Below are 12,216 nucleotides of genomic sequence, written 5' to 3'. Positions count from 1 at the left end.
ATTCAGGTGTCGAGAAACGGTGTGTAGGCATCATAAAACGCTTCTGTGAAACAAACCTTCTCTGGATTACATTCTTCTCCAAACAGGATCTGTCCAGCAAACCTGACATAAATCTGAAGAGACAAAGGTAAGATTTTGGATCAAATGTAGTGGTCACTTAAAGGCTAGTACTCTCAAAAATGAAATTTTACTCACCCTTGTCGTTCCGAACCTGTATGACTTTCTTTTTTCTGCCAAACACACAAAATGTATTTATCATACAATGAAAGCCAGTAGGGACCAGCAGTGTTTTAAACACCATAGGCTTTCATTGTATGAACAAATGCTATTTTTTTTTGCAAGATCTGGTTCTTTTTAAATCTCAGAAATGATGATGTGTATTGGTAATATAGTAAACAAAATCTCACGTGGTAGTGTTAAATTGTTCACATCATCACTAAAGATGAATAGTAAGTATGAATGTGCTTGGAGTGAATGATCTTCAGTCATTGTCAGTGCTGGATTAGTGAGCTGTCTTCAATGAGACAACCAAATTGTTTGAGTCAAGTAATTGCTTCCACAGCTTATTTAAAGCATTGATCATTGTTTAAAAAATCACAGGGTTCATGCATATTTAAAGGCCTGAAATTGATTGAAGCTCATGCATCATACTGAAGGGATAAGAAAAAAAACTATAAATGATCATAGTTTTGTGAGTCCATTACTGTTTTTTAACATGAGAAAGCAAGAATTTGTGATGCAAGTTAACTTTCATAGCTTTCAATACATCATTTAAATCATCTTAACGTACCTCCAGAAATAAGGAAACAACTAAACTGTTTTCATGAATATGCACCTGTAAAAACAAGTGAAAATCAAAGAGGAAGGAAATATGAGAACAGGTGTCATAAGGACAGCTAACAATGAGAGATTCAGCATTGCTGTCAAGCTGCATTTTCTACTCCTGCCGGATAAGCATCATGTGCGTCAGGCATGTTTAGATGAATTAAATCGGTCCATAACAAGTCATGGTACACTGAACTGAAGTGTTTCAGATAGTCAGGTCATGAGTTTGAAATGTTCTTGATCTGTCATGATTAGGATATTAATCTGCCCACACAAATCTTAGGCCAGGTGAAGGTTTGATCTGATGATAAATTAAGAACATTAGGCTCATTATCTAATAACGACTCAGATCTTTGTGGAATTAACAGGTTAAGGATGGGTTGGTGATGAAATTAGTAGATGAAAGGGTTGAAGATAAAGTTTATGCATCATTTTGAGTTATGTCAAATGGATCAGAATGGCAAAACAAATAAATAAATAAATAATATTGTGATTTAAGGCATTCAAAAAATAGAAAACGTTGAAAAAAAATATTTTAATATACACTAGTTTGGACACAATAAATTTGATTTTCATAAAATGTTATTAGTATTGAATTAATGGAGCAGATAGTAAAGAAAACAGCCATCAATTATCCAGCATGTGAACTCAACACTACTTCAATACTACTGATAATTAAGTTGTATTTAATATATAATTCCCATAATGCCATTACAGCCATTTCATAGTTTTGATGACTTTATTCTAAAATGTGGAATATAATAATAAAGAAAAAACAGGTGTCCAACCTTTTGACTGGTATCTGGATAAGATTTTACCTTTTTTATTACACAAAACATGGTCTTATGGTAGCATGTCATCACTATGCGATGTTGAACTGGCAACACTGTATTTTCAGGTCAGTACGATGGAGCAGGACGGCCCACAGGAGACAAGATCAGAACAGGGAGAGATGACAGAAGAGCGCTTCCTCGAAGACCTCTACCTCTTTATGAAACAACGAGACACGCCGATTGAGAGAATTCCTCATCTAGGCTTCAAACAGAGTGAGTGAGAAAGAAAAGAGAACGTACGTCTGAAAGAAATGATTTCAGAGTATTAACATCTACTTTTTTACTTTTCGTTTTCAGTCGATATTTTCCTAATGTACAAGACAGTAAAGGAGCTAGGAGGCTATCAACAGGTACAAAGACATTTACTGTGCACTGACCACAAAATTAAAATAGAACGACTCCACCTTGGACAACAATTTCATAAATCTTTTCACATTAACACATTTAACTGCAATGGTTTGTGACTATACTTCCTGTCGGCATTGTCTTATATGTTTTTGATAGCATACTTTGACTGGCATTAATATGAATAACTTTAGTTTACTGCCAAGAAAAATATTTTTGTAACCAAAAATATACCCATCTTGTGATTTCCAGGTTACTGCACAGCAGTTGTGGAAGAAAGTTTACAACATTCTTGGAGGAAACCCGCGCAGCACAAGTGCAGCCACCTGCACTCGCAGACACTATGAAAAGTAAGCACATCATGTAACCTTAAACAGCAGCTGCTCACATATAATAAAAATAAATATGACAAATTATTTAAATACATTTTAGTCACAAAGATCTTTTTGTCCAACAAGGCTGCTTCTTCCTTACGAGTGTCACCAAAATGGATACAGGGATGATATAGTCTTCAGGACCCCTCGATCGCAAAAACGTTTCCACCCCACCAGTTACAGCGACTTTGAGCACGAATACCCCAGGAATGGTAAACATGCAGATTTCCGACACCTCCCGGCATTCCCTCAGGTATGGCATCTTAAAAACAGAACAAACACCAAAAAACGTACAAAAGCGATCACTGGGGTGGTACCTTTCAAAAAGTACAAATATGTACTCTTAAGGTACTAATGTGCACCTTTAAGGTACTTCAATGCAATTTTTTATTTTTTAAGATTTATTTTTGCTTTACTAGTATAGGGCAGTGTAGAAGTGAAAGGTAGCTAAGTGGGAAAGAGAGTGGAGCGGGATCGGGAAACTCGGGCCATCCGTAGCCCACAAGGCTATTGGTGTCGACACTTCTATGTACTTAAAAAAGGTGCAACAGTGTACATTTTGAACCGCCCCAGTGACATCTTTTGCACCTGTTTTTTTGAGAGTGTAGTAGAAATGCAAACTACAAAGTTTTAACGGAGTACTGAATTAACTGAATTTTACTCCTTCCCTCTCAAGGCCTCTCAGAACATGTTTACGGCGCATCAGAGACAGATGTTTAGCATGCCTTTGAACATTGCTCCATACTTCCCACAAGGCGGTACATCTCTACCCAATTATGTGGCTCTTCGAGAATCTACACTGCCTCAACTGAGCCTCAGCCCTTCTCAAGACCTTCCCCGACCACCTGCTGCTTCATATTTGGGCACGTCCTCTGTGGAGGTTCAGAGTCGCAACCAGTCACTTGATAGGCTACGCCACCTGGCTAAAGAGTACAAGTCATCAGCCGGTTGGGAGGAACCGCTCAACCTAAGCCAGAAAGAAAGCAGACTTGAGACACTGACTGACACGCCGTCATCTTTCAGCCCACCTTCAAAAAAGCCCAAGTTCCTCAACGAAGCCTCACCTCTATACCCTCCAAGGGGTTTGACGGCTGAAGAAGCTGCAGAAAAGGGGGAAACGGCGGACAGAACTTTTACGGGAGAAGGAGGTGCAGGGTCTGTTCGAGCAGGACCGAGTCCAGTGACAGCTGACATCATTGATCTCACTTCCTCTTCCACTGTCAATCCTGTCCCACGTAGAGCAAGTCCTCCTTCAGTGAACCTCTTCAACCGTAGACTGAACTACTCCGAAGCAATTGCTATGAAAGCACGGGCGCGAGACCCACACGCGGACTGGTTGAAGGAAGAATCTTCTGGTGCACCTACACCTAAGTTAGGGATCCAAAACCGAAGCAATCCTCTTGGACAACCACCCGTAGATCCGAACGGTAATATGGAGATTCAGATTCCTCTAAAGCTTCTACAGGAGTTGATAAGAAGAGGACTGTTCTCCAACCCGGCATTTACAGCAAACAGCCCTGTGTCTCAAGACCCAACCAAAGCTGAAGCACAACTGGAGCACAAGTTTCACATGCGATCACGTTCAGAAACATCCGAGAGCTCCACCACAGGCGAGGAACCGACCAATTTGAGTTTAAAAAGAAACCTTTCTGAATCTAACCCCCAAGAAAATGGTGTGAGGAAGCTCAGACTCGGTGGCAATGGCATCCCAGCAGAATCAAAGCTCCAGATGATCAATTCTTTTCATGTGAACAACTCTCCTAAGTTCTCTCTGGAAAGTGATGCACCAAGATCCTTTCAACCTAAACAGGCGCAAGTTCCTACAACAAAGAACCAAGAAAGCATGATTCCCAGACCCCCCAGTTACAGTGAAGACACTCCGCTCTCTTTGACCATGAAGCCTGGGAGGAGGCCAGAGAAAATGATGGGAACCTCTAATGGAATGGCAAAGGAAATCTCGACTTCCCCACCTTTGATGCAGGTGACGTCAGACAACCTCAAACTCCTTCTGGCAAGCCTACACTATAGACTGGAAAGGGGGCAGACATTTTGAGAATTTGCACATCTGACAAACTCTTCACCTAATCTTGTAATCTTGCCAAATTAGCCCCTTGCATTGCATTACTGAAAGATTTCTGAAAAAGATAACTGAAAAGATAAATGTTGAGGATATGCAATTGTAGCATGAAAGCACTGTCTACTCTCAGTCAAGATGTTAAATTAGACATGAAAAATGATTTTCACTGATGAACCCTTTGTATAAAATGTATATCATTTTGAAAATGGTCAGCTCAGGAAAAACACGTTTGTTTACTTTTTAGTCTGTAAATCCAATTGAATTGTGAGACTTGATATAAGCAATTTTTGTTAACTCTGTTTAAGAGGAAGCACTTACTTTGGCAGCAAAGCATAGACCTTTTTGTAATTATTTTTTATTAAAATGTAAACATGTAAAACGGACATATAAGCTTGATAATTTCACAATTCTTCATATTTCAAATACATTTTTTTTTTTTACAAAATTCTTAATTTACACTTACATTTGCAAACTCACAATGACTTTAAAACATTTGGATTAAGGATTTAGATTTTTTCCAACTTCATAACAAATATATCAATATATGTCTTTTGCACTGAATATGAAGCACTGGCATACAGTACCTCTCAATTTCTAAGAATATGTTAGGTATCACATACACATGTTTTATAATGCAAAGATCTACTCTCGATACTTGCATACAAGACTTCAAGACGCTATGATGAAATCTGAAAAAATGCTGTTAGTTCATACTGTGAACACATAAGCAATAAAACAAACACATGTACACACATGCAAACACACAAGAAGTGATGGGGATTTCCAATTGTTCATTTTATTATCATGGCACTATTAACACATTATTGTCATATACATAATGAAACAGATTCATATTGCAACTACACTCTGTTCAGAAAGAGAAGGAACAAAGTATCCATGAAGCAACCTGACATCTTTTTCACATAATTGTGGCTTCTCCTGGGATTTGAACCTACAACCTTTGGGTTACCAGCCAAATTATTAACCAATGAGTCACATCACCCCAAATTACATAATGAATAATTATATTATTAACATAAAGAGCCCTTAACTTCTTAGTCAGTTGCTAAAAGGGTTACAAATCCTACAATAAGAGAAATCAGTCAACAATTTTAGCTTGCTATTCAAAACTATGTTCTCAAAAAAGAACTGTATCAGTCAAAATGTTTGATCAATGCATTCCATTTCTTATGCAATACAAATTACAGTAAGTCGAGAAGCTGTAGGGCCTACCTTTTTTTTTTAGCTATCACTGACAACTTGACATTGATCTTGATGGATCTAAAATTAAAATTCAGGTAAGGATTAGAGATGATGGTTATATTCATAACAATTTGAAACGATGTTGGTTGATTGGCTGTTTGACTGATTTGTCTTGAGAAGATAAGGATATTTTGAATTTGATACTCGTTTTAAATCATTTAAAGGTTTGGTATGAAACTGAGTTTCTAAATTCTCTTGAATGGCCTTGGGTGATACAAGAGATGGATGACTTAATATGGATGAAAAAACAACAAAAACAAACTATCAAACTCTTGTCATGCAGGATTTCCATTGCTTGTAGCAAGTTAAAATGTGATTTAAATCTAGCGACAGACCTTTACTGATCATTGAAAAAGATATTTCCTCTAAAAAAAGAGAGAAAATACCATGCTGCACACATGTATATGCTGTACTGACAAGCTGATTTACTTTGTAATGCATTTTGATACATGTTTTTCAGGCCTTACCAATTGTATACGGGGAAATTACAAATCAATTTAATTTCCTTAATGACACTGTAGTTCCTGCCAAACAAATTCATACACAGGTGTGCTGGTTTATTTTATTATTCTTTATTATTAAAATACATTTATTTATATGGTAAGTAGCTAATAAAGTGGGAAACTGTATAGTCTTGTAATATTAGGTTAAATTCTTTGATAATGACAAACAGAGTTTTAAGCCAATATGGCATTTTGTACTTGGGTGTGCATTTTTGGATTTAACATATAAATATGGGGGGGGAAATCGAAATTTCGTTTTCCCAAAAAAGTGTTGCACACTAAAGCTTGCAAGGATTTGTGTGTGCTTTAATATACTGGGGTGTGTTGAGCTGTGGTTTTTCTTTAGTTTTCTTGTTCAATTCTTCAGTAACTGAAACAAAGAAGCAGAGGGAGAGGAGTGTGAACAAATTAATTACAAACATGTTTTGATTCTATTGTGGTGTGACACATATTTAAGTCTTTAATTCTGGGAAAGTCTAAACTGGTAGAGTGACTCTGTGAGACTGCGGAACTGCAGCCACAAATCAAAAAAATCATGTAATCTATGGCATCCGCATGTGTGCATGCGTGTTCGTGCCTCGAAACTATGAATACATTCTAATGCATAAAATGTCTTAAAATATAATTCCGCATTTTTTTGGAGAGTGCTTTTGATGACATGCATCCAAAAATCTTTTGTAATAATCTGAATCACACACAGCGCAGTATTACAACATGATTTAAGCAACAACAAATCAATTAATGCAATCAGCCTCAAGCCAGATTCCTCAGAGCAATTAAAGTTCAGTTAAAGAGCAATCATTAATGTTTGCTCACAAAAATATACACCACAGTTATCAATAGTTTTGGCCCATCCTATAAGCAATATAATCTCCTAGAGCAGGGGTGCCCTACCCTGTTCCTGGAGATCGACTGTCCAGCAAAGTTTAGCTCCAACTCTAATCAAACACACAGAAGTCAAATGGATTACATATTTGACTCATGTTGACCTTTTACGGTACAGTGCACATTACAGAAAAAAAATAACTTGCATCACTTAAGTCAGCATAATTAGTGACTAGTTGTGCACAGTAGTAACTACAACAGTTCAATCAATGTGTAACAATCCTAGGCCTAGTTAAAGTTGCAAATTCACATGGGAGATTTTGGTAAAAATGGTATTTACTATAAATTAAAAACAAGTTAAATTCAATATATTCAGTCAATATACTGATGTTAAACATTTCCATCCAATTAATTGAAAATCTACCCGTTGCTGTCTATATACAAATGTTTGGAGTCGGTAAGATGCATTATTTTCCATTTGATCAAAAATAGTTAATATTGTGAAATATTATTACAATTCAAAATGACACTTTTCTATTCTGATATTTTTAAAATGTCATTCATTTCTATGATGAAATTATAGTGTCACATGACTCCTCAGAAATCATTCTAATATGCTGATTTGCTGCTCAAGAAATATTTATTATTATTATTACCAATGTTGAAAACAGCGGTGCTAGTTAATATTTTTGCAGAAATGTATTTTTTCAATTTAATTTAATTTGAAATATAAATCTTATGTCACATTAAAATGTCCTTGTTAAAAATAAAACAAAATATCTGTGTTTTTGGATTCATAACTCCTGGCTCAGATCACGAGCGCTCAATGCGATGACCGAAAAATACAAGGTTATGTTATATTTATCTGCAACTTCCTCATGCTACAGCACATGTAAGCTAACACAGCTTTTCCGGGTGGACTGAGACACATGTGTAGACATGTGTAGAAACACCCACACACAACCACAAACACCCACATGCTGCACATAGTAATTAACAGATAGCAGGTGCTGGCCTCAGGAATGTGACCCATCTACACCAGCACAATATAGAGGTAGCCGTGCTCGGCTGAGAATTCACATTCCCCAATTCCACTCAGCCTTCTCGTCTGCCCTCAAGGAGAAATGGTTGGCTTTTGCATGACAGAAAAGACTGGCACAAGGCAACTACATACTGGTGTGGGCACAATGGAACTCTGTTTATCAGATTGTGTTTGTGTTATATGTGAAAAAGGAAACTGAAACAAGTTTGTGACCATTCAAGGAAAAGCTTTTTTTGCTTAATTAGATTATCAGCACAACAATTTCTGTTGAATTGAAAAATAAACATGAATTTGGGAATGTTTTAGTATCTGGTGTGTCCTTACTTTGATTTACTGTTGATTTTAGCAGCACTAACATGAACATGTAAAACAAGATAGACATGTTATCCATGTAATGATTTGAGAACAAACCTCTTTCGATCAATCTGTCGTTCTCAGTTACTAATCTAATCTTTTATTAGTAACCTAGAAATGATGCACAATGCAAATAATATATCTTAGATTCATCCTATTCATTTTGTCAAAACATTCTTTGCTTAAATCTTTCCAAAATCCTAAAACTTTTTTTTTCAGGTTTAAAATATGATTTTGAAACCCAGAATCAGATGTGGACACCACTGTGTATGTTTTGTATGATACTGCAGTGCCAACCAGGGCTATATTTACTAATAAAAAAAATAAAATAATGAAACCATTTTATAAAAAAAAAAAAAAAAAAAAAAAAAAATATTTTATATATATATATATATATATATATATATATATATATATATATATATATATATTTCTTAATTTTTTTTTTAAATGTTAACTTAAAATAAAAGTGCCACTTAATAAAATTATTATAAAATATGTATATTAAATTGCCTGTTTTTGATTTTAGATTGTTTTTTTTACTCAACAATAATAATTAATGTGAAAGTCAGCACTTGACACTTGTTTCTGAATCAATGTTAATAATGTAATTTGATAAAAGGTCTTCAATAAAAACACCACCACTCCCACATTGGGGTTAAAACGAAACTAATTAACTAACTAAACTAAACAGCGTTTCCAAAAAGGCATTTTAAATATTTTTTTTTCTAATGCGAGGAAATGGACGTCAATTTACTTAGTATATGCTTGTATTCCCCTGCAAGCAAGCAAACAATAAATTAAATAAATAAATATAGTAATACTATTGAACAATTTAATCTCTGCACTTCTCTGCTTCAAGAACGCACATAACACCAAGACCTTCGTTAGTGAACAAGTCAAAAACTGGATATTTTTGGGCTACAGAAACTGACAAACATGCAAGTTTCCTTTCTTTTCATTACCAGTGAACACCTTGGATAACACGCATATAAGTGGTGAATTCTAAGTCGAACTTATTTGCTTTCTACTGACCTAGCAATATGAGGATAAAACTGTTTTGTCTCATATAAGATGCAGATGAATCAGATTTGCTGACAGATGTGTGCCAGAGTTTGGCATGTATGACAGCGACACCACACCTACACCATTATGGCATGTGTGAACACGATTAAATGCGCTACCATGCCTCTATATCGCTTCCATTGGAATTAGAATACAATTGAATGTCCTTTAAAGCAAAGGCTAACCATTTCAGATGATTTCAGAGGTTGGGAAGCCACTCCCCCGAATTAAAATTAATATTGATGCCTAGAACCTATTCAGATGTCACAGGTACACTGTACCATCACAATGCGCGCTTCATCTGATCTAAGGGTATTTGTTACATGTCCTAATAGATGTCGTTCTGCAACACACTTCAGAGAGCACATGAGGGCATTTGCCATCCAGGTGTTGTTTTTCATGTGTGTGCGTGTGTGTTTACGTGCTTGTGTAACAGTTGTCTGAATCTGTATCACCTGTCATTATAATAGGTGGACAGCAGGCTTCGGATTTCAGAAGAAACAAGTCTGTTCAGGGGTTGCAGATGGTTCCTGGTCTGGGTGGATGGCGACGTAACTGTATAAAAAAAATTTAGGCAAAGAACATGTTTAAGAAACCATGTAATTAGAGATCCTGAAAATAAGACACCAAACTTTTTTTTTTTTTAAACCAATCAGTTCTGACAGACATTTTACAGTCTTATTATCAGGTGAGATATGCTTAAAAATTGTATTTAAAAAGATTTTATTTATTATTGTAAAATAATTATTTAAAATTAATCAATTAAATGTATATTTTAAAATATTTTACAACATATTAAAAATAAACGATAGAAATACATAAATTACAAAATATTAAAATTGATAAAAAACTGAATAGAAAGCATAAATGTAAAATAAATCTTATTAAAAATGCATTTTGTCATTATATATTCTCTTCATGTCATTCCAAACCTGATTTTTTTTTTCTTCTGTGGAAAGAATCAAAAGAAGATATTTTTAAAAATTCTGTTTTCTCCAACCGAGTTCAAAGTCATTTTGACTCAAATGTTTTAAAAAATATTTTGTTTTGCAAAAGAAATTCATACAGGTGTGGAACAACATGAATAAATGATGACAATGTTCTTTTTCAGGGTGAATTACGTAATATAAAGAATGAAGTAAACAACAGACAGTTGGCAAACTCAATATTGACAACAATCTTTAATTGTTGTACATTTGAGCACATCTGTCAACACATCATGTCCCACAAGCATCTTTTCTTACTGTTCTGCTCAAAAGGGATGATCTTCAAAGAACAAATGTCTAAAGATGCCGCACAATAATGTATTGCATTTTAGTTCGCCGGCTGTATAAGCGTCACAAGCAATTAGAAATGAATAGCCTGACGGCACATCTGGCTAGGCACTTGGCTGAACTGTCTGTCAACTGATACGTCTGAAAAGGAAATATGTCCCCACCCAATAGGGTGGGGTGATTGGTGGAAATATGCACTATGCTTAATTTAGCTTCATATGTCTATCATACCAAAGTATATTCAAGCGAAAGTATATTCAGTAGCAAAGTATATTCAAACAAAATGTGCGGTTACATCTTGAATCCGAGGTTTAGTACCTAGTTTGTTTCCATATTTATATAAAAAAACACATATATGCTTCTGTATGTGCAATTAGTCAGCAGTCTTATGAATATTTTTGTATGATATATGCAAAATTGAAACTGCACTTTCTTGTTTCATTAAAGCTCTGAACTGTTTGGTTAAAGATCTTTTTTCACAATTTTTGACTCTAGTTGTCTGGTCTGCAACTCTGTAAAACCATATTACATTTAAAAAAAATTGTGTTGCATATTTTTAAATTCCGCAGATGTATATTGTGTAATCTTAACAGACAGTACATGACTACTAGAGATAAAAAGGTTGAACACAAAAGGATATCTTAACTAGAAATCTTCTCTATAAAAATGTTAAATATATATGTAACCCAGTCGAACAACATTCTACGGGTATTGAGTTTATTTCTAGTAATTTGTTTTGTTTTTGCTCTAATCCAGAACTTGAGTGAATTATAAATCATTATATTGATGTAAGCTAATTGTGTATATGCCCCTTTACGAGCGCGATCTTATGTCAGGTTTGATTGCTATACACATGGGGAAAATGTGGTTTTAACGAGCAGTCAGATTTGAGTGGTGAATAAGGAGAGAGACGAGAGACGTGCAGCTGAGGAGAGAGCTGATCCAAACGAATGAGCGGACAGATTGCAGAAAATACAGTAAATTAATCGATAGATCATCGTATTAATACCTTTGAAGTGTATATAGTCCGTGTGTATACATGAGTGGTTCAGTTCATTCTGTTGTTAAAAATTTAATTCGGAGTGTACGTTTTTTCCGTTACTGTGGTTACGTCATTAGCTCGTAAATAGCGCCGAGACAGACTGTACGTAAAGTTATCGTCAAATATAACTTTCAAAAAAGGACAACCGGACTGAAATCTTTGTGAATTCATCCTGTAATTGACCCGAGGGAGACCAGATAGCGCCCCAGATCACCGTGAAGTCTGGGGTTCCTCTGGATGCGTTGGAGTGTGACCTACATCGGCCACCAGGGACAGCGCAGGACGAGGATCTGCAGGAGGAGGCCTTCCACGGTGCTTCGCGATCATTTCACAGTTCCTAAAGTAATTCAGGTAGCACTACCCTTGTTTGCGCTCAGGAGAGTGAAGAGGCCAG

The 12,216-nt window shown here is 35.7% G+C and overlaps 2 protein-coding genes across 3 annotated transcripts in view; one reads left to right on the top strand and one right to left on the bottom strand.

Moving 5' to 3' along the window:
* On the top strand, positions 1-5,219 carry LOC306862627 (uncharacterized protein). Of its 2 annotated transcripts, XM_079405532.1 has the most exons (6): positions 1-127; positions 1,724-1,871; positions 1,956-2,008; positions 2,256-2,353; positions 2,462-2,630; positions 3,054-5,219. In XM_079405532.1, the coding sequence occupies exons 2-6, from the start codon at positions 1,733-1,735 to the stop codon at positions 4,428-4,430; spliced, it is 1,836 nt and encodes a 611-aa protein (XP_079261658.1). In that variant the 5' UTR covers positions 1-127; positions 1,724-1,732; the 3' UTR covers positions 4,431-5,219. The 2 variants fall into 2 exon arrangements, with proteins under 2 accessions (XP_079261658.1, XP_079261659.1); XM_079405533.1 differs by lacking the exon at positions 1-127 and having other exon boundaries at positions 1,173-1,871.
* LOC306862628 (rhotekin-like) overlaps positions 4,815-12,216 on the bottom strand; it is a 30,306-nt gene continuing 22,904 nt past the window's right edge. Inside the window, exons 12-13 of the mRNA XM_079405534.1 lie at positions 9,962-10,061; positions 4,815-6,590 (exon numbers count right to left, since the gene is read on the bottom strand). Of these exons, the coding sequence (XP_079261660.1) occupies positions 6,584-6,590; positions 9,962-10,061 (107 nt within the window). The 3' untranslated portion in view covers positions 4,815-6,583. The remainder of the gene's footprint in view (positions 6,591-9,961; positions 10,062-12,216) is intronic.

The sequence above is a fragment of the Barbus barbus genome, assembly GCF_936440315.1.
Source record: "Barbus barbus genome assembly, chromosome: 43".
Taxonomy (NCBI): Eukaryota; Metazoa; Chordata; class Actinopteri; order Cypriniformes; family Cyprinidae; genus Barbus; species Barbus barbus.
Note: the sequence above shows the minus strand (reverse complement) of the source record. Positions and strands in the feature narration are given on the sequence as shown.

Coding starts and splice junctions, on each gene's coding strand:
- LOC306862627 (XM_079405533.1), top strand. CDS start 1,679: ATGTCATCACTATGCGATGTTGAACTGGCAACACTGTATTTTCAGGTC. Junction 1,872..1,955: donor TCATCTAGGCTTCAAACAGA/GTGAGTGAGAAA, acceptor TTTCGTTTTCAG/TCGATATTTTCCTAATGTAC. Junction 2,009..2,255: donor AGCTAGGAGGCTATCAACAG/GTACAAAGACAT, acceptor TGTGATTTCCAG/GTTACTGCACAGCAGTTGTG.